General features: G+C 42.5%; 1 protein-coding gene across 9 annotated transcripts in view; it reads left to right on the plus strand.

Moving 5' to 3' along the window:
• The window catches only part of SHF (Src homology 2 domain containing F), a 377,119-nt gene that overhangs the window by 77,653 nt on the left and 275,970 nt on the right, over positions 1-23,496 (plus strand). For all 9 annotated transcript variants that reach the window (XR_012234384.1, XR_012234383.1, XM_073586879.1 and 6 more), the window contains exon 2: positions 20,175-20,304. Coding sequence is in view for 7 of the 9 variants with exons in the window: in XM_073586879.1 (XP_073442980.1) it covers positions 20,175-20,304 (130 nt within the window). In the remaining 2 variants the exon portion in view is untranslated. The remainder of the gene's footprint in view (positions 1-20,174; positions 20,305-23,496) is intronic.

Raw genomic sequence — 23,496 nt, forward strand, 5'->3', positions numbered from 1 at the left:
GAATTTGAGTTCTAGTTGGATGTGGCCCCTCCAACATTCATCTACTGTGGGTTCACCTTTGCTTCCTAAATGATCGTGTTTGATTTAAAGCTTTAAAGCCATGATAAATTGGCATTTCACAACTTGTACACATCATGTTTTAGTTAAGATATGGATGGTATTTTAATATTGAAGCTCTATTTTTGATGCAAACTTCTTTGTGTATGCATTGTCAATTACCCTGTTCACTATACTACCCATGAACCATTTTGATTTAATTGTTTTTTTTTCTATTCAAAGGCTTTTTTGAATATGGTTTATACTGTTAGATGTTAAAATAACTATTTTAAAATGCAAATTTCCAAAGCTTTAGGATGTATTTTTTTTTCTGTCCCTGAAAAGTGTACACATAAAAATGATCACTATTCATTACCAAATGTGAATGGCATGTGTTTTAGTTATTAAATGTCTTTTGTGCCTCTTTACCAGAAACTAGAGATGAGCCAATTGATTTAATGTGAATCGAATTTGCGCTTTTAATTTTAGAAAATTTGATGGTTTTGGCAAATTTGAACAAATTGTGACTTGATTTGCACACTTTACCAAAAAGTACTATATATATAAAAAAAAAAAAAAAATATATATATATATATATATATATATATATATATATATATATATATATATATATATATATATATATATAAAAATATATATATTTTTTTTTTAATCCAAATATATATATATATATATATATATATATATATATATATATATATATATATATATATATATATATATATAATATACACTCACTGGCCACTTTATTAGGTACACCATGCTAGTAAGGGGTTGGACCCCCTTTTGCCTTCAGAACTGCCTCAATTCTTCGTGGCAGAGATTCAACAAGGTGCTGGAAGCATTCCTCAGAGATTTTGGACCATATTGACATGATGGCATCACACAGTTGGCGCAGATTTGTCGGCTGCACATCCCTGATGCGAATCTCCCGTTCCACCACATCCCAAAGATCCTCTATTGGATTGAGATCTGGTGACTGAGGAGGCCATTTGAGTACAGTAAACTCATTGTCATGTTCAAGAAACCAATCTGAGATGATTCGAGCTTTATGACATGGCGCATTATCCTGCTGAAAGTAGCCATCAGATGTTGGGTACATTGTGGTCATAAAGGGATGGACATGGTCAGCAACAATACTCAGGTAGGCTGTGGCGTTGCAACGATGCTCAATTGGTACCAAGGGGCCCAAAGAGTGCCCAGAAAAAATTCCCCACACCATGACACCACCACCACCAGCCTGAACCGTTGATACAAGGCAGGATGGATCCATGCTTTCATGTTGTTTACGCCAAATTCTGACCCTACCATCCGAATGTCGCAGCAGAAATTGAGACTCATCAGACCAGGCAACGTTTTTCCAATCTTCTACTGTCCAATTTCGATGAGCTTGTGCAAATTGTAGCCTCAGTTTCCTGTTCTTAGCTGAGAGGAGTGGTACCCAGTGTGGTCTTTTGCTGCTGTAGCCCATCTGCCTCAAAGTTCGACGCACTGTGCGTTCAGAGATGCTCTTCTGCCTACCTTGGTTGTAACGGGTGGCAATTTGAGTCACTGTTGCCTTTCTATCAGCTCGAACCAGTCTGCCCATTCTCCTCTGACCTCTGGCATCAACATGGCATTTCCAGCCACAGAACTGCCGCTCACTGGATTTTTTTTCTTTTTCGGACCATTCTCTGTAAACCCTAGAGATGGTTGTGCATGAAAATCCCAGTAGATCAGCAGTTTCTGAAATTCTCAGACCAGCCCTTCTGGCACCAACAATCATGCCACGTTCAAAGGCACTCAAATCACCTTTCTTCCCCATACTGATGCTCGGTTTGAACTGCAGGAGATTGTCTTGACCATGTCTACATGCCTAAATGCACTGAGTTGCCGCCATGTGATTGGCTGATTAGAAATTAAGTCTTAACACACAGTTGGACAGGTGTACCTAATAAAGTGGCCAGTGAGTGTATATATATATATTATTTTTTTTTTTTTTACATAATTTAGAGCATTGTGTCAACCAGAGAAGGCTTAAAATGACCTTGAGCAACTCCAGGCAAGGTTCCGAATATTGCGTTACAGCTGTAAGAGCCTCTATGAAAGCCAAGATTCGGAATTCAGCTCTGCAACCATTTTGGTGTAAGTCAGTTTAGTGAGAGGATATGACGGCTTGGCAGTAAAATTGTGAGTAAAAAGTTAAAACAAACTATTAATATATTATAGAAACTGTGAGAAGAACTGTTACCATCCGGCATTTATCCATAGCCAATATTTGGTGGGGTCTCTTAGACATTACTAAGGATGTGTTTGCGATAAGAATGTGCAGGACAGTCTTAGGAGACCTCAGAGTATTATACATATCTTTTCAGTGCAATTAGAGCACTTGCAATTCATCTCAAATTTATTTGCCGCAGATCAAATTTTTTGAAAAATTTGCCAATTCTGGCTAACTCGAATTTCAAAAGATTCAATCATCTCTTCCAGAAAGGTAAATACTTTTTAGGTCCTCTCTCATCTTGGCTTCAATACTAATTTGTTTAGTGTGAAGCTAAAGTCAATTTAATAGACTGATTTCAGATTAGGAAATGGATGTCGCCTGTCATATAAAGTATTTGATGTAAAGGAAATCTTCTGGATCCGCCGATTGCTCTGCTGTCAGTCCACCCTAGTGCCTGTTGGGGTTAATTGCGTTATCAGTCGTTTTCATTTAAAAAGAAGTCTCCTTTAAGAAGATAACGGACTGCAATTAAATCAGGTTTTATTTTCCTCCTCTCCCCAGGCAAAACATGTCAACTTGCTGACGTTTTAGGAAGTCTTGCTGATTTTTTTTTTTTTCTTTTTTTTTTTTTTTTTTTAGCATTTAAAGGTTTAATAGACTTCAACAAAATCCTAGACCTTTATTAAAATGTAATTTTAGTGCCACCAATTTTAAGGCTTTGGAAGCTGCCATGACTGCTGGAGAAGTGACAGTTCTTTTGTTTCTTACCTTTTTACAAATGGCCTAAGAAGTAAGGTTTCTCCTTGCGGAGAGTAACATGCCAGCTGTGGCTTGTCAAGGTAAGGAGACTTATTCGCCGTGCAATGCTCCTCTGGGAAAATAATATGCAAATTGCCTCTTCAGAAAGAAAGAGGACTTTTACTCTACAGCGCCACCTATTGGTAGTAGCGATCCTACAAGTCACAATCAACCCTTTAACGAGTCTTGTAGTATGACTTAGGATACAAGCCAAATCAGAATCTCAATTTGCAGACACTGTGTTTCGAGCTGTTGGCTCTCGTCAGTGCAAAGTATGCGATCAGCTGTGCCAGGCAGCGATCTAGTCACACAATAACGCTGCTTCACCTCTGATCAGCTGTCAGTGTTAGATCAGAGGGAGAAGCCGCGTTACAATGAGGGAGATCGCCGGGAAACAAGCAGCTTTCCCAGCGATCGCTCCCATTGGCTGCTGTGATGCTGACGTCATCGGGACCTGAACCAATCAGGTCTCGATGACGTCGGGGGTGCCAGCATGCATTGCACACCGGGATCCCCGTGATGTAAGGTATGTGGGGGTCCCGGGGGGCACAAAACCGCCGACAGTAGATAAACGTCGGCGCTGCACAAAGCCCAGCAAGCGCCAACGTTTATCTACTGTGGGCGGTCGTGAAGAGGTTAAAGGAAAATAAATTGGAATATTTCTATTGTATGTACATAGCCATTTGTGCATGCTGTGTTGTTTTCTTGTATTTTTTTTGTTTTTTTAGTCCATATACAATATTCTCAGATAACTGTTAACTCTGGTTACAAATTTTGCTACTTTTTTAAATCTGTTTTGAATGTAAGATTCTCTGAGAATTAATGAAAGTATTAGAAGAATTAAAAAAAAAATATAGCTCTTAACTGTTTGATTACAGAAGAGTAGCGCTGACTCTTTTTTGCTCTTTTGACCTGCAGGTATTTCTCCTAACTCAGCCAGGGGTGCATGGGTTCTAAAAGAGTTAGGGTACCGTTACACCTAGCGACTCACCAGCGATCCCGACTAGCGATATGACGCGGTCAGGATCGCTGGTGCATCGCTAAGTGGTCGCTAGTGAGCTGCCACACAGGCAAATCTCACCAGCGACATCGCAGGGGACGGGGGTCGCTACTTACCTGTCAGACGCGGCGACCCTGTGTCTTCCCGCCCGCCTCCACGCGTCACTCGTCGGCTCCACAGGAAGCGCCGCAGGAAGTGGACGACGAGGAATGGTCCAGCAGCTTCTCGCGTGATCAGCGATAACCAGCGGGGGAGCCGGTCGGAGGTAAGTATCAGATGCAGCGATATCGCTAGCAATATCGCTGCTACGTCACAAAATCTGTGACTTTACAGCGATATTGCTAGCGATATCGCAGTGTGTAACGGGGGCTTAAGGCTTCATTCACACCTCAGTATTTGCATGCCATAACCAGGATTGTCTCCAAAACACAGAACAGATGTCAATCTTTCAATTATAGTTTTTCTCTGTTATCCAAAACAAGGAGTGGAACTTACAAACCCTGATTCCTAATACTGACCAAATACTGATGTGTGAATAAGCCCTAAGGCTGTGTGCCCACAATTGGTTTGTAGTGAGACTACCTTGACTTTTCCGTTTTTGTGTGCAGATTTTCCCCGTTGACTTGTATTAGATGAAGAAAATCTGCAGGTAAAAAGTTCACGTGGGATTTTAGGGCTGAAATACACTAAAATGCATGTAATCCACATATTACTGTATCAATCAAGCTTTGTCTAAGCCAAATATCAGGAAGTATCAAAAGCATGGCAGCTTAATTTACAGGGCATATGACAACACTGTTTTCTCATGATGCGAGTGGTGACATCAGTGAACTATGAATTCCAGTAACCTTACTCATGTCAGCGCTAGACTCCTGTTTCATTGAATTCCGGCTGGCTTGCTGAGTGGTCGTATCATGCCACCACTCAACAAACCATCTGAATGTAGTAGAGCTGAAGTTCTTTTGTGGGGCTGCATCTCCCAGGGATTATCTGAGGATGGTGAAGAATACGGTGTTATTTTTTACTTCTCTAATATATATAAAGCTCAATGTGTGTGTGTGTGTGTGTGTGTGTATGTCCAGGATTGGCATCTGCACCGTCGCAGCTACAGCCACAAAATTTTGCACAGTCACACGTCTGGACCTTGAGCGTCATAGGCTATGTTGTGAGGCGAAATTTTAACCCCGCGCTTTCCAATTCACCAAACAATTTGGCCTATTATCATTTCTATGGTGTTATTATCGTCCTTCTGTAAAGCTGGAAATAACACAATTTATTACCTTGCCAACACAGACCACCCTCTGACACAGACTGCAGGGGGAGCCCAGTATCACACAGGATAGAATTAGATACACGGCTCAGCAGTCAGTATCACACAGAATAGGATTAGATACACAGCTCAGCAGTCAGTATCACACAGGATAGGATTAGATACACGGCTCAGCACACAGTATCACACAGAATAGGATTAGATACACGGCTCAGCAGACAGTATCACACAGAATAGGATTAGATACACGGCTCAGCAGACAGTATCACACAGAATAGGATTAGATACACAGCTCAGCAGTCAGTAACACACATGATAGGATTAGGTACATGGCTCAGCAGTCAGTATCACACAGAAAAGGGTTAGATACACGGCTGAGCAGTCAGTAACAAACAATAGGATTAGATACACAACTCAGCAGAAAGTATCACACAGGAGAGGATTAGGTACACTGCTGAGCAGTCAGTAACACACATGATAGGATTAGGTACACAGCTCAGCAGTCAGTATCACACAGAACAGGGTTAGATGCACGGCTCAGCAGTCGGTATCACACAGGATAGGATTAGATACACTGCTCAGCAGTCGGTATCACACAGGATAGGATTAGATGCACAGCTCTGCAGTCAGTATCACACAGGATAGGATTAGATGCACAGCTCTGCAGTCAGTATCACACAGGATAGGATTAGATACACGGCTCAGCCGTCAGTATCACACAGGAAAGGATTAGATACACGGCTGAGCAGTCAGTAACAAACAATAGGATTAGATACACAGCTCAGCTGAAAGTATTACACAGGAGAGGATTAGGTACACAGCTCAGCAGACATTATCACACAGGATAGGGTTAGATACACAGCTCAGAAACAGGATGTGCCAAAGGAGAGGCCATTTTCATTCCAAGAATTCCACTCATTCCATCTGATTTGTTTTTTGACTTTAAACGCCTCCAGCTTACAGTTCAACTGCTATTTGCAATGTCCATTAACAATGCTCAGGGACAGTCCTTGAAAGTAGTAGGGATCGATTTTGCAATCTCCATGCTTTTCTCATGGTCAACTTTACGTGGTCTGTTCAAGAGTTGGAACTGCCAAAAATCTGTTCATCTTTGCACCGAAAGGAAAAACCAAAAATCTTGAATGAGTTGAAACTAAAATACTATCAATACTTGAGTAATCGTTTAGTTAATTTGTGTTGCAAACCTGTAGTGTTGAATATATGGTGTGAAATGTTTTTATGTGCAATATAATCATTATTATTTGTTATAACTAACCACAGTTGGTTACTATGCCCAGGCAACGCCGGGCTCTTCAGCTAGTACATTAATAAATGGTTAAAAGCAGGTTGGGAAGTTTTGTATTTCAATTAATGGACTTTACTCAGTTTCTGTCTTTATTACATTTGACTATCGGGTTGGCAATGAGGGTGTCTTATAGACTCGTTTCCATTAATAAACCCTGCGCTTGATGTCAGTTGATGTTCCAAAGCTGATATTAATCCTACTACATTTACCTCACTTGCCACTGCACCAAGGCAAGTGGGAAGAACAGAGGCTAAGTGCCAGAATTGGCGCAGCTAATGGATATGCAATTTCTGGGTGGCTGAGGGCAATGTTTTTAGCCTGGGAGGGAGCCAATATCCATGCCCCTACCTAGGCTATTAATATCAATCCGCAGCTGTCTGCTTACCGTTTTCTAGTTACTTAATTATGAAGGGAATCACCCATCTATAATATAGCCGGCTAAGCGTCACTCTGTCCAAAGCCTTTATAGACTGCGAAAGCGTGACGCGCCTGCGCAGTCTGGCTCCAGACAGAAGAGGCAGCCAGCGCTGAGGAGTGTGTATGGTGTCGGAGATGGCGGTATGCATACACACTGCATACCGCTATGTCCGGAGCCATGCTTACCTGACCGGGAGGAGCGTTGCCGCGGTGCTTCTCTTCGGCCGGAGACCGGGGCAGGAGTGCAGCCGGAATCGTGCATGCGCGTAGCGCGATCCGGCGCCATTTTACAGAAGTCACATTTGCAGTGTGTCTTCAGCAATATGGCTCCGGACAGCGCTATGGGCATGCGCGTACTCCGGCGCCAGACTCCCCCGGCCTCCAGCAGAACGTGACAGGCAGCGCTGGAGCACAGGGAAGAAGGGTGAGTATAAATGTGTTTTTCTTTGGTTTTTTTTTGTATGTGTGTAGTTTTAATAGGGGTGAGGGGGACCATGCATACCAGGAAAGGGGGGGGTGAGGGGACCACGCATTCCAGGAAAAGGGGGTGAGGGGACCACGCATACCAAGAAAGGAGGGTGAGGGGACCACGCATACCTCGAAAGGGGAGTAAGGGGACCACGCATACCACGAAAGGGGGTGAGGGGACCACGCGTACCAAGAAAAGGGGGGGTGAGGGGACTATATACTAGGATTGGGGGGCAAGGGGACCATGCATACCAGGATTGGGGGCGAGAGGAGCATGCATACCAGGATTGGGGGTGTGAGAGGACCATGCATACCAGGATAGGGGGAGTGAGGGGACCATGCATACCAGGATAGGGGGGGTGAGGGGACCATGCATACCAGGATAGGAGAGTGAGGGGACCATGCATACCAGGATAGGAGAGTGAGGGGACCATGCATACCATGAAAGGGGGGTGAGGGGACCACGCATACCAGGAAAGGGGGGTGAGGGGACCACACATACCACGAAAGGGGAGTGAGGGGACCATGCATACCACGAAAAAAGGGGTGAGGGGACTATGCTTACCAGAATTGGGGGCGAGGGGACCATGCATACCAGGATTGGGCGGGTGAGAGGACCATGCATACCAGGATTGGGCGGGTGAGAGGACCATGCATACCAGGATAGGGGGGGTGAGAGGACCATGCATACCAGGATAGGGGGGGTGAGAGGACCACGCATACCAGGATAGGGGGGGTGAGAGGACCATGCATACCAGGATTGGGGAGTGAGGGGGCCATGCATACCAGGATAGGGATGAGGGGTGCCATGCACACCAGGATGGGGGGGTCAGCACATACCAGGATGGGAGACCATATAGCAATAAAAATGCCCGCCACCCAGGTGTAGAACGGGTTCATAGCTTGTTGTTAATAGCCAGTAAAGGCTAAGTAGACAGCTATGAGCTGATATTAATAGTCTGGGAAGCTCCATATTTATTCTCCCCTTTCCAGACTATAAATATCAGCCCCACATGTTGGTGTCCCCCCATGCCATTTTTTGCTTTCAGTTATTTAAATATGAGCTGAATATATGTATGGTAAACTGCACTGATTTTTATATCGCAATGACATCTATCTATCTATCTATCTATCTATCTATCTATCTATCTATCTATCTATCTCTGTGTATAAGATTGTTTTATTAGTTAGTAAACTAGCTTGAATTGACAGGGAATTACTGAATGTAAAGCCTGATGTTAAAAACACATTACATTCACATGTCATACGGATGGTAGGTGAGAAAAATCTGATTGTACTAGTGAGTCACTCGCCCGACCTTTTCAGGAGCAACATCGGTCTGATTTTTATTTCGGCTGATGAGTGTGAGCCCTGACAGTCAGACACTGATCTTACACACAACAGAAAATTTGGTTGCTGGTCTAGGTTAAGATTCTTTAGATTTTGTCTTTAAATGTTGAGCCAATAGAAGGGCTCTTTCGTTGGTTGAACTCCAGCATTTTTAATGGCTTTTTTTTTTTTCTTCATTGATTTTGTACAGTATATTGTAAAATAAAAACTTCTGACTCCAAGAGCATGTGCACATGTTAAGTATTTGCTGACATTTCTGCATCTCTTGGTGGTGAAAAACACGTGTTTTTGCTGCATTTTCTCTTTCCCCCATGACGGCACCACGGAGAGATAGGGATCCGCCCTCAAGGACAGGAAACCTACAGGTGAAAAAGGCGCTACCTCTCTCCCACATCAGTTGGTTTCCTGTCCCTTATGGGGAACCTACTGCACGTACCTTCAGATGCCTGGGATGCCGGGGGCCGAACCAGTGCGGTAACAGGCAGTGGGGCTCCCTGCCTCGGCTGGGTCGGTGTCATTTTCTTTCCCCGAAGCACCACCACCGGGGTCGGTGGACCTTGAGGGTGAGTAGGGAGAGGCATTGAAGACGAGCAAGTCTACCTATCCTTAAAAAGAGAGAAAAAAAAGAGTGCCTCCCCCAGGTGTAGTGACGGCGGTCACTAGAGAGGCGCCTCCCGCCAGGCACTGTGCCTCGGAGCAGTCAGTGAAGGATGGTGGAGGCCACTGAGAACCGCTTAATACAGGGCCTCTGCTGGAGCTGGGGAGGGCGGACGCCAGCATTAGCACGCGCACCTCACCCATAAGAATGGGAGGCGCAGTGCACTGCTGGGTAAATTCGCAGTGCGCATGCGCGGGCGGCCACTTCTGGCGGCGGAGCGGGGCATCACTGTTAACGGCATAGAAAAAAACCCATATTTAAACCCCCTAGAGGGGAGCAGAGGAGCCTACAGTCACCATGAGTGACGAGGGAAAGCCGCAAAGGGAGCAGGAGATGCAGCGGCAGTGCCTGAAGCAGGTGCAGCGGCAAACGCAGGGGCAGCGCCAGCACTCAACGCCAGCGCACCTCTTCCCAACAGCGCAGCAGCAGTCATTCAGGATCACAGCCCAGCCGAAGCTCCACCATGGTGGCACAGCCAGATGTGGATCCAGCGGTGGAAATAATCCCTACGCCCGAGACGGTATCTCTCATTCCACAAGGAGGGTGAGTGACCTCAGTGAAAGTCCGATCGTTAATGTACGGTGGTTTTTTTTTTTTTTTTTTTTTTTTTTTAGGGGAGGAAATGCACAGCCAAATCCAAGCACAGGGTATGTGCTATATGCAATGAGGAGCTACCCTCTACATGGGAGAAAAAGCTCTGCGCGGCGTGCATAGAACAGACAATCCAGGAGGAGTCCCCGAGTTTTGCTTTAGACCTCAAAATACTGATAACCCAGGTCGAAGACGCCCTTAAGGGCGTTAGAACCTCAAAGAAAAAACGTAGATCCAGGCATAGGTCTCCAGAGTCCAGTGTTAGAGAGTCAGAAAGGGAACTATCTGACTCAAGTAATTCGTCATCCTCCCAGTCTTCCTCATCATCCTCGGAAGGGGGACGCAGCTGCTTCCCTATTGAAGAAACAGATTCCCTTGTAAAAGCCGTGAGGACCACGATGGAGCTGGTAGACGAGCGCCCTAAGAAAATGGCCCAAGATTTAATGTTCAGTGGGCTAGAACAAGAAAAACGGAGGGCTTTTCCGATAAATGAGAAAATCCACTCCCTAATTAAATGAGAAAGGAGAACATTCTTATCTGTTTTTTTCCAAACACCCAAGAGAAAATACCCCTTTGACGATCCGGCCTGCTCCCTATGGAGCAAAGCACCTAAACTAGACGTGGCTATTGCAAAAGCTTCTAAAAAATTTGCCCTGCCCTTCAAAGACATGGGCACCCTGAAGGACACAATGGATAAAAAAGGAAAAACTTTAAAAAAAACTCTTGGGAAGCTGCAGGAGGTGGTTTAAAGCCAGCCATAGCAGCCACGTGTACGGCACGCGCCCTAATGGTCTGGTTGGATCATTTAGATTCCCAACTAAAAGAAAAGGTCTCAAGAGAAACGATTCAAAGATCAGTTTCTATAATGAAAGGAGCGGCTGCTTTCCTGGCGGATGCATCAGTGGATTCGACTAGTTTGGCAGCCAGAGCAGCTTCCTTCTCAAATGCCGAGAGACACTCCTTATGGCTAAAATGCTGGCCAGGAGACTTGCAGACTAAAGCCAAATTGTGCTCAATCCCATGTGAGGGCGAGTTTCTATTTGGCTCAACTCTAGACGACATTTTGGACAAGGCAGGAGACAAGAAAAAGTCCTTTCCCGGGTTCCCTAGTCAGTCATACAAACGACCTTTTCGGAGCAGAAGATTTATGCGACGAAGACCCCCAAAAGGGAACAAAGAAGGTTGGGAGGATAAAAGAAATAGAAACAAAGGCTTTATGTTTAACAAACCCCCCCGACAACAAAAAGCCACAATGAAGGTGCTCCCTGGGTCGGGGGAAGATTGTCCTACTTTCTCCAGGCCTGGTAAAAAATATCCACGAGCTTGTGGATATTGAGCATAATAAAAGAAGGTCTAAGACTAAAATTCAATACCCTCCCAAACAATTCTTTTGTGATAACGCCCCAAAAGACATCACATGAAAAGTTGGCTCTTCAACAAGAAATCGCGAATCTAAGGGAGAGGGAAGTATTACAAGACGTCCCCTACCAGGAAAGAGGCAAAGGCTTCTACTCCCCTCTCTTCCTTTGCAGAAAGCCAGACAGAACGTACAAGGTGATCATAAATCTGAAAAGACTGAACAAGTTCCTGGAAATTCAGCATTTCAAAATGGAAACAATAAAATCTTGTGTGTTAAAAAAAAAAAATAAAAAAAAAAAAAATGCTTTCCCCATCATGCTTCATGACCGTATTAGACTTGAGAGACTCATATTACCATGTACCCATTCACAGAGACCACAGGAAATACCTCAGGGTAGCGGTGACGATCCAGGGGGAGATAAATCAGTTCAGAGCTCTCCCCTTTGGGCTAGCTATTGCTCCAAGGGTATTTACAAATATAGTGTCAGAAGTAATGGCCCACATAGTAGAGCAAAACATCCTGATAGTCCCATACCTGGACGATCTCTTAGTGGTAGACGTCTCCTTTCACCACTGCAAAAAACAATTGGACATGGTCATGAGATCTCTAGCGAGTCTAGGATGGATGCTGAATTTACCCAAATCCAGATTTGTACCAAGTCAGGTACAGGAGTACTTGGGGATAATACTAGAGTCAACCAAACAGAAATGTTATCTTCCACAGACGAAGGTTCAAAAAATGGCACAGGTTGTGTCACAAATGTCAGCTTCACCGGTCACTACCCTGAGAAAAGCAATGTCTCTATTGGGATCAATGACAGCCTGCATGCCGCGGTGCAGTGGGCACAAAGTCATACTCGAGACCTACAGTGGGAAATATTAGACGCAGGCATTTTACAACACTGGAATTTAGACATGCAATTAGACATCTCACAAAAAACAATACACTCCTTAGAATGGTGGGCAGATCCAGTAAATTTAACCAATGGGGTTCCTTGGGTGTTACCAGCGGCAAAATTCTTAACCACAGACGCAAGTCCCTGGGGGTGGGGTGCACATCTAGGCAATCAGGTGGCGCAAGGGCCCTGGACTCAGGGAAGAGAGTCAGCCTCCTCAAACATGAAGGAGTTGCTGGCAGTAAAGCTAGCTCTCGTTCATTTTCTGGATTCTCTTCGCTCCCAACACATAAGGGTCTTCTCAGACAACCAGGTAGTGGTAGCATACCTAAACCACCAGGGGGTCACCAGGTCTCGGGCGCTGATGGAGGTAGCAAAATCCATCTTTCACCTAGCAGAGCACAATCTAGAATCTCTGGCAGCCCTCCACAAAAAAAGGTTCAGAAAACCGAACAGTGGACTTCCTAAGCCAAACACGTCTAAAACAAGGGGAGTGGGAACTAAGCCAGTTAGTCTTCAACCAGATTGTGAAACTCTGGGGCCGGCCAGAAATAGACTTATTTGTGAACAGTCGGAATTGGAAGTTGGAAACCTTCTGCTCGATCGATTCCCAAGGTGGCCCAGTAGCTATAGACACCTTCACGATACCCTGGAATTATCATATGGCTTACGCTTTCCCACCAATATCTCTCATCCCCTTAGTACCGAGGAAAATACAGGGGGGCAAAGCGATGGTAATTGTAATAGCCCCCTTCTGGCCTTGGAGAATATGGATCTCCTGGCTGAGAAGGATGTCCATTACAGACAACTGGGTTCTACCAGACACTCCAGATCTTTTATCCCAGGGACCAGTGTATCACCCCCACATAAAAAACTTACACATGACAGCTTGGCTTTTGAGAGGGAACTCCTAAGTAATAGAGGCTTCTCATCAAATTTGATATCCACTCTACTACAAAGTAGAAAGCTAGTAACCACTAAGGCATATGGGAAGGTATGGAAAAAATTCATTACAGTATCACGTTCTGACCCAATGGGAGAAATCCCAATAGCCACAATTCAGGAATTCCTACAGAAGGGATTAGCTACCAGCACCTTGAAAGTACAGGTGGCGGCCTTGGGAGCATTGTATAACCATGACTTAGCCAAAAATCGTTGGGATATGAGATTCATTAGAGCCTCAAGTAGATCCAGGCCGATCCCTCTACGCACCCCCCCGGGGCCTAAATCTAGTGCTAAACGCGCTAACCAAATCTCCCTTCAAACCCATAGCGGAAAAATATTATCCCTTAAGACCTCCCTCCTCGTAGCCTTAACTTCTGCCCACCGCATTACTGATATGCAAGCTTTATCTGCCCACTCACCCTTCACTCAAGTACTGGATGATAGGCTGGGTCGGTTCTAACAATTACCCTATCTCCCCAAAGTTCCGTCACAGTTTCATAGGACCCAGGATATCTCCTTACCCTCCTTCTGTCCCAAGAACAAAACAGAAGAGGTATTGCACACCTTAGATGTAAAAAGGTGCCTGGTCCAATACTTGACAACCACAAGGGAGTTTAGGAATTATAGGGCTCTGTTTGTCTGCTTTCAGGGTCCACGGAAGGGTCAAAAAGCATCAAAGGCCACACTGGCGAGATGGATAAGGGACGCCATCACCCTATCCTACTCCTCCTACAGCCATCCCAGAGGACGTAAGGGCCCATTCAACCAGGGGGTCGGTGGCATCCTGGGCGGAGAAAATCGGCGCTTCAATAGACCAGATATGTAGAGCTGCCACTTGGTCTTCCCCCTCTGCATTTTTCAAACATTACCGTCTAGACTTGGCGTGCTCCTCATATCTTACCTTTGGGAAAAGGGTTCTGGAGGCGGTGGTCCCTCCCTAAATGTATAATCTTTGTAATTCTCTCCGTGGTGCCGTCATGGGGGAAAGATAAAATCGTAGTTACTTACCGATAACGGTATTTCTCTGATCCCATGACGGCACTCATACATCCCCTCCCTTCCACACTCAGGTGTGCACTTTAGAGTGAGTTAATTAGCTTTATTATTTAGTCACGCGGTGCCTCTATTAAGCTTAATTTGATTAATTTTGGATTTTGTATAACCATTTGAGTTGCAGCTGAAAGTTCTGTGTTATGCTCTGTAAACCAACTGATGTGGGAGAGAGGTACCGCCTTTTTCACCTGTAGGTTTCCTGTCCCTGAGGTCGGATCACACTCTCTCTCTCTCTCTCTCTCTCTCTCTCTCTCTCTCTCTCTCTCTCTCTCTCTCTCTCTCTCTCTCTCTCTCTCTCTCTCTCTCTCTCTCTCTCTCTCTCGTGCCGTCATGGGATCAGAGAAATACCGTTATCGGTAAGTAACGACGATTTTTTTTTTTTTTTTTTTTTGTGCAGATTTTTCCCCACTCATTAGTGTGGCTGAAATCTGCAGCAAAAATGCTGAAATAATTGACATGCTGCAGATTTAAAGGGACTGTCAGCTCAGAATGGCTGTTAAATCCAAGTTTATGCATAATGTTTGATGATAGGTTAATCCGATTTCTTATTAAATTGATTCTGCAGTGTTCTTGATTACAATTTGAATACTGAATTGTTGATTGGGACTGTTGTATGGCAAAATCCACCACCTTTTGTGATTATGACAGATTATATGCAGGGTTATGTCTATTTATGTTTAGATACATTTCTTTTTTTTCTACTAGTATCCTGAATATGATTTTGACTTTAGCCACTTTGCTATAAAAACTCTCTAATTTATTTCCCCATTCTTTTATTTCATGCTTTAAACTTAGGAGCAAATTACCGTATCTAAATTTTGAGCTATTTTGCGTTTCCATCCAACCTTTACTTCTATGTCTGATTCTTCCATTTTGTTAGCGGTTTGTCATGTGAGTCCTTGAAAGATGATTTTGGTGGAGAAGCTTGACATTTAAAGTTAATTACCGTTGTGTGATTGCTAAGTGTTGAATCTGTTTAATATTATTATTTTTTCTGCTTCTCTGAGCTCATTGAAGAATGACAGTGGCTGGTGTCACCAACCTTCATTCTATTGCTCTATGCCTCAGTGATCAATTAGGACTGTATGCTATCACTGCTCATAGCTGCATCAAACCATTTTACTAAATAACAAAAGGCAAGAGAAGCCAGTTAGATTGGCGCTGAATGTGGTTGAGTGAATCCTGCTACAACTCATTCTCTTGTCGTCTGTGTTTATTTACCCTGCATTTGTGGAGGAGCTAAGGACAAGTATGTGAGAAGTACAATGATATGCTAGACATACTTCATATGTCTTCAGGTCCAACTTAGCCTCTTCACCCCCCAAGCCTGTTTTCACCTACATGACCAGGCCAAATTTTACATTTCTGATCAGTGTCACTTTGTGGTAATAACTCTGGAACACTTTAACGGATCCCACTGATTCTATAATTGTTTTTTTTTTATGACATATTATACTTTATAATGGTGGTAAAATTAATTCGATATGACTTGCGTTTACATACATTTTCAAAATGTTTGTGAAATTTAGCAATTTTCAAACTTTTAATTTTCTTGCCCTTAAATCATTGAGATATATCACACAAAATAGTTAATAAATAACATTTCCCACATGTCTACTTTACATCAGCACAATTTTTGAAACCTATTTTTTTTTGTTAGGAAGTTATAAGGGTTAAAAGTTGACCACCAATTCATCTTTTTCCCAAAAAGTTTACAAAACCTTTTTTTAGGGGCCACATCACATTTCAAGTGACTTTTAGTTGTCCATAATATGACTGAAAATACCCAAAAGTGACACCGTTCTAAAAACTGCACCACTCAAGGTGCTCAAAGCCACATTCAAGAACTCTTCAGGTGCTTCTCAGGAATTTTTGGAATGTGGAAGGCAAAAATGAACATTTAACTTTGTTACAAAAATGTTACTTTAGACCCAAAACATTTTAGTTTTGCAAGGGAAACAGGAAAAAATGGACCTCAAAATTTGTTGTGCAATTTTTCCTGAGCATGCCGATACCCCACATGTGAGGGAAAACCACTGTTTGGGCACACAGCAGGGCTCAGGAGGGATGGAGCGCCATTTGACTTTTTGAATGCAAACTTTACTGCATTAATTAGTAGAGGTCATGTTAAGTTTGGAGAACCCCTGATGTTCCTAAGTAGTGAAAACCACGTACAAGTGACATCAATTTGGAAACTAGATCCATTGGGGAACTTATCTAAATGTGTGGTAAGCACTTTGAACCCCCAGGTGCGTCAAAGACGTTTATAACATTGAGCCGTGAAAATAAAAAAAAATCACACTTTCCCCACAAAAATGTTTTTTTAGTCCCAAATTTTGCATTTTCAAAAGGGTAACATGAGAAATTGCACCATACAATTTGTTGTGTAATTTCCCCGAGTACGCATATGTTGGGGGAAAATACTGTTTATGCTCATGGCAGGGCTCCGAAAAGGATTGATGTTTTGGAACGCAGACTTTGATGGAATGATCTGCCTGTGTCATGTCTTGTGATCAAGACCCACTGATGTGCCTAAACAGTGGAAAACCCCCCACAAGTGACACCATTTTGGAAACTATACCCCTCAGGGAATTGATCTAGATGTGTGGTGAGCACCTTTAACCCCAAGGTGCTTCACAGAAGTTTATAACATTGAGTTGTGAACATAAAAAAAAAACACATTTTTCCCACAAAAATGTTATTTTAGCCCAAATTTTTTTATTTTCCTAAGGGTAACAGGAATAATTGACCCTAAAATTTGTTGTGCAATTTCTCCTGTGTACGCAGATACCCAATATGTGGGGTAAACTACTGTTTGGGTGCAGAACAGGGCTTAGAAAGGAAGGAGGTCTGCCGGTGTCGTGTTGCGTTTTTAGAGCCCCTGATGTGCCTAAACAGTGGAAAACCCCCACAAGTGACACCATTTTGAAAACTATACCCCTCAAGGAATTTACCTTAAACTCACAGGTGCTTCACAGAGTTTTACATTGTTGATCTGTAAAAATGAAAAAGTATATATTTTCCCACAAAAAATGTTTTTAGCCCCATTTTTAAATTTTCACAAAGAGAGGTGAAAATGGACCCCAAAATTTATTGTGTAATTTCTCCTGAGTATGCAGATACCCCATAGGTGGGGGAAAATAACGGTTTGGGCGCACGGCAGTGCTCCGAAGGAAAAGGGGCCATTTTGACTTTTTGAATGTAAAATTTGATAACTAATGAACGGACACCAAGTTACGTTTGGAGAGCCCCTGATGTGCCTAAACAGTGGTAACGCCCCATATCAAGATTTCTCCAAATGCAACTTGGGATCCGTTAATTAGTCCCATTAGGGTAACAGGAGAAAATTAGTCCATTTTGTCCTGTTACCCTTGCAAAAATTAAAAAAAAATTGGGTCTAACATAAAATTATTGTGAAAAAAAAAAGTACCGGTAAATGTTCATTTCTTCCTTCTACATTCCACTCATTCCTGTGAAGCACCTGAAGGGTTAAAAACCTCTTGCATGTGGTTTTGAACACCTCGAGGGGTGCAGTTTTTAGAATGGTGTCACTTTTGGGTATTTTCTGTCATATAGATCCCTCAAAGTCACTTCAAATGTGATGTGGTCCGTAAAAAAACAAAAGCAAATTGTTGGAAAAATGGGGATTCACTTGTCAACATTTTCAAAATTTTCACCAAATTTACGTTTTTTGTTACATATGCACGCAAAACATATTGAACAAATTTTACAGCGATCATGAAGTACAATGTCCCGAAAAAACAATCTCCGAATCAGTGGGATCTGTTGAAGGATTCCAGAGTTACTACCTCATAAAGTGCCACTGGTCAGAATTGTGAAAACTGGCTTGGGGTGAAGGGGTTAAATATTTATATTGATAAGCTGTAAACAATATTAACTCATTCTATTTTAAATATAAAAATGATTTTAAAATCTTATGGCGGAATCTAGGATGGGCAAACTTTTAAAACTTAAAAAGCAGTATTTTTTTTATTTGCTCTGTGTACGTACTTATGCACATTTATGTATGTAAAGAGTTTAATGTTTGATAATGTAAAAACAGCGAACGACCTCTTTTACATCTGAACATGATCATTGTGTAAGAAGTTCTTCTGGAAATTCTTTAAAAAAAATCTCCATCTAGAAAAGTTCAAGTTCTTGTATGGGGTCCCAAACCAGCCAACATTAGGAACGCGCTATTACTTTTAATTTTTTTTTCTTATGTGCCTCGTTGTCTTTACTCCTACATTGTGGAACGGTTACAATTGTTTTCCCTATGCGGCGTATATCAATACTTGCCACCAGCGCTTGCAGTGTTTTGAGTGACACGTGGCAGAAATCCAGATACAATAATGCTTACATACAGCTTGTGTTACACACTTGCTTACAGTGCTTGTTGGATCAATGGTGTATGATATCCCCAAATATGTGGAAAAACAATTAGCGCTGTTATTTTTTTTATGCTAAGCAAAGGTTCAAAGTCTTTTTTTTTTTTTATATAATTGCTATCATATTCTTCAGAAGTTTAAAAAATGACAGGCACAACTTTTAAAAGGGATCAAACGAGGTTTGACGCAAAACTGATTCAGGTGGTGAATGAGGTGTGAGTTCGAAGAAATTCACTGAAAAAGAACTTGTATTCAAAAACATCACAAAAATAAGCACTAAAATTACCAATACCTGGTCACATTAGTAATTAGAGATCAGTGACTTTGCCTTTTTTAGGGTCGAGTCGAAGGAAATCGGCCGACTATCGGGAAAAGTCGAAGGTCCGACTGAAACACAGAACCCAATGCAAGTCAATGGGGAAGCAAAGTCAGCAGGGAGTGGAGGACAGTAAACACACCTACATGCCGGACCGCTGTTTTAAAGTGCATGAAATCTCGCTCTCTCGACGCTGCACATGTCATCTCGTTGCCCACAGTGTACGGCCTTGCTCAGTGGCTGAAAAAAGTCACGTGCAAACATTCTGGGAAATCCGACTTTGGCGCTCGTTTTGCCGACCGCATAGCCGACTTCACGCTGTGGTCGGGATTCGGTCGGCGAAACCCGACTTTGCCATAAGTCGGCGACTTATGAATCTGGCCGACCTGTTTCGCTCAACTCTATTAGTAATGATGATACAAGGCGGAGGTAACACAGGTGCAAAGTGCTTAGAAAACAACTACTCGCACACCTATCACCTATGGGAGAGGGGTGGGTTGACTAATATTCTCAAAACACCAAGATTAGGCTTGTATAGTACGCGAGTTACACAGATTTTTTTTCCCAGTGAATTCTTTAACCCCTTCATGACTAATGACACATACATAAATCTTCGGTTGGGTCCCTGCCTTTTGATGCGGGCTCTGGCACTGAGCTCGTATCTTTCCCTGCACTTGATGATACATAAGTCTTCGGTTGGGTCCCTGCCTTTTGATGCGGGCTCTGGCACTGAGCTCGTATCTTTCCCTGCACTTGATGATACACAAGTCTTCGGTTGGGTCCCTGCCTTTTGATGCGGGCTCCGGAGCTGAGCGCGCATCTTTCCCTGCACTTGATGACTGATTTAAGCAGTCCTGGAGGGGAATCTCTGCAGGACGTTTTAAAGGCTGAGAGGCGTGGACCACCTAGACATAGATTAACTAGATCAGTTTCACATGGACTGTGTAGGAACTACGTAGTTAAGTCTTGCACCTTTACTATAGTCTTGATGTCATTGAAGTGCCCATATGTGTTTGAAATGTTGAACTTCTCCCTACTTTTTTTTTTTCTCAGGTCATTTTTAATTTAATTTTTTTTTTCCTTTTTTTTTTCTTTACAGCCAATCATTCTTGAAGACTATGCAGACCCATTTGATGCTAAGCAGGGCCCGGGAAGCCAGACAACTGCCGAAATAGTGACTGAGAATGATGGCTATATGGAGCCGTACGAAGCTCAGAAGATGATGGCGGGTAAGCAAATCTACGGATACGACTTGTATGTGAATTAATATTTATATGCCATGTCCTTGTAAAGTCATCACAGAGATATGTTCTTATTCCATAGGCAATAGTGAAATGTAGACTTGCTGCTTATGAATGGTTTCATTAGGAACATTAGACATTTTAATAGAGGTTCAAAAAAGAAAAAAATGGTTAAATTACGTGTCCATGTTTAGTCACGTGCTCTTGATACATGAAAAAGATTTTGTTCAGAAGTTTTTTGTTTTTTTTTTAATCATTGTAAAGGATGAAGTAAATGCTAAAACTGCCTCCTCGTTTCGCTGTATCTCACAGGAGCTAAGAGAGTGCAAGGTTAAAAGCTTTCCTCTTGTAAAATACTTAAGATCTGGAATAAATTGGTTTATTTATTGATGACTTGCTGGTCCTTAGTGTCATTTACATTCATAAGTGAAGGTCTCTTGTATAAGCAGTGCTGTACAATGCAGAATGTTCTGAGCTCTTGAACACACGGTTTTATGTATTTTCAAGTTGATGCGCTCGCATCTCTCACTATTACAGTATACCTGCTTGGATTTTATGAACCTCGGCAAAATAGATGGCATAGATTTTTCTTTCTTCCCTGACAATTTTTGTGAAAATTGGGATAAAATTTATGGTTTGAGAACAAAATGAGTCTGAAGAGATTTGCTAGATTTTTAACTTTGTAGCAATTAGAGAGGAGCTAATCAGTGAAAATTTGAATTCTTGTGCATTTCCTCTGGACAGTTAATTGACAAAGAAGTTATTTTCTGCAATTCAAATGTCCCTTATTGTGCTCTAGGATTTGGAGAGATAAGATATATAAAATAAAAAAAAAATATTACTTGTACTCGCCTTTTTCCAACAGACTTTTTATTAAAAGATTTTAACGCCCACAAAAATGGGATAGGTGGGAAAATTGGGTAAAAGGGGATTGGGGTTAGGGTGATTCGCTTTATAAGCTTTACTATGGGACATTACAAGAAGGGAAGGAAAGTCATAGGAAAGGGGGGGAAGGGCTTGTACTCCCTTTACCAATCATCCATCTGGTCCTCGTCGCATCGTCTTATCACTGCTGCCCGCATTGTGCCCCTGGGCTACTTCACACTGGGCCAGGACTTTCGGCTCTGTTATGACTCGGGACTGTTTTGCGCGGTTATAATTGTCAGTTATTTGTAGGTATGTGTCTATTCTAATTTATGAGGAAAAATACAATATCTGCCAGCCATGCACAGCAAACTAAAGTTGGACTCCGTAGCACTATAGCATACAAACATGGAATCTATGAAATTTGAATTCCATTACCAAAAATGTGATATTTATCACATAAATTGGCCAATTCACGTTTACCGGGCAGCCGCAATAAGGCTATTTTTGTTGCTGGGACCTATCCTGTGAGGACTCCTCTCATGGGCTGATAGCTTACATTTACATGCACAAGACGTGGCAGTCGAAGGTTAAATCGACGTTGCCTGCCACCTCCCAAAGTGGAAGTGTAGATATGTTGGATGTCTCCTTTAAGGGCTCATGCAGAGGAGCGCATAAATTGGACTTGTGATATCTGATTTTTAATCGGACAGCACAGAGACCCATGGTATTGACTAGTGCTGTTTAGATGAATGATCTTATTTCTCTGTCTGAGTGTCCATGAGAAGGAAATCGCAGCATGCACTACTTTCATCCAAACCTCAGAGGAGACTCACACATTCAAGTCTATGGATGTGAGGAAAAAGTTTAATCCCACACAGTCCATTAGGTTGGGATCACAAATGTGAGAAACAAAGCCGAGCCTCGCATGTTAATACCTGGCACTGCCACCGACACTCAGATCAGAGCGTGCGGCCGTATATCAACACATGGAGCCGCATGCTCTGCTCCTGAGTGCTGATGGCAGTGCCGGGTATTGACTTGCTCGACTCGGCCGTATTCCTCGCAGGTGTGATCCTGGCCTTAGAGTGGCATCCGATTTTTACTGATAAATTTCTATTATAAACCAAGGAAACTGTGTGTGATGTTTTAATGTAGTTGTATAAAAACAGATCTCGCACAGACGTGAAAAACAGACACACCTTTGGCATATGGATGAAAATTAGAAAAAAAAGTTTTCTAGATGAAACTGATGATTTTTCATACACTCGTCTGCAGTCATCCCTAATCCGAGCGATGAGTAAATCCATTGATAATTTTATCAGTTCTGTAACTTAGCCCTTGTTTGTGTGTATTGTAGTTTGCTGCATACAGGATTGTCTTGAGCTGTTGTGATATTTATTACATTTTCTTTTGCATAAAAAAAAAGGGCTTTAAATTTTCTACACTTTGGAAAGTAAATTTTAGTAAGTTGGTTGATATTGAAAATAAAGTTAATTCACCTTTTGACTATTTAAAACTGGCAATAAGAAACCTAAGAATGGTGGTGATCTCTTTCTGTATTTTCCTAAAATGTGTTGGTAAGAAATGTTTTCCACAAGAATAACCTCTGGTCCTCCACCGATTAATAAGGCGGATGCTGTAAGCTTCCCCTCTCCTGTTGTATTAGTTTATATAAACTTCTATGAAATTTCTGCGTTCAATTAGTTTAATATATCTTTTGAGATGCCAGATATTCCCTTCGCTGTCCATTTTCCTCATTCTAATTAGTGTCCTCAGCATTTGCTGAACTTGTTAACTCTTCAGTTGGGTAGTCCGTCATCGCCACATTGTGCTGTTCTGCTGAATGGTAAGCGGACTCCAGCTGTGCACAGAATTAGCAATATCTCTGGATACTTGCAAAGCAAAATGTGCCGATGCTGAACAGTAAGAATTACAGAATAACTAATTTGGGTGATGGATTATACAGTGGCAGCAAAAAAAATATATTGGTGACTTTGATATTATAGTGCACTTGCTAAGGTCTATTGAAATGAATCTGCACCAGTGTATCAGGATCAGTGCTGGATTCATTAACTACTATTGATTACTGAAGGCTGCTCATCAATTCTTAGCTGACTGCTTTAACTTATTATGTTGTTCTGCTTCACGAGAGAGCTTTTCCAAGACTTTCCCTTTGAATCTCTATCTGACATGTGCTGAGCCTCTCTGATGTGAAGTGAAGGAAACCTATTACCGGGTCATTTCAGTTTATAGATGGGTACAATACAATATTTCCTAGTCATTAAAGCTTTCTACAGTATACTATTACCAATG

The sequence above is a fragment of the Dendrobates tinctorius genome, unplaced genomic scaffold, assembly GCF_039654945.1.
Source record: "Dendrobates tinctorius isolate UK_male_01 unplaced genomic scaffold, ASM3965494v1 ptg000097l, whole genome shotgun sequence".
Classification (NCBI taxonomy): Eukaryota; Metazoa; Chordata; class Amphibia; order Anura; family Dendrobatidae; genus Dendrobates; species Dendrobates tinctorius.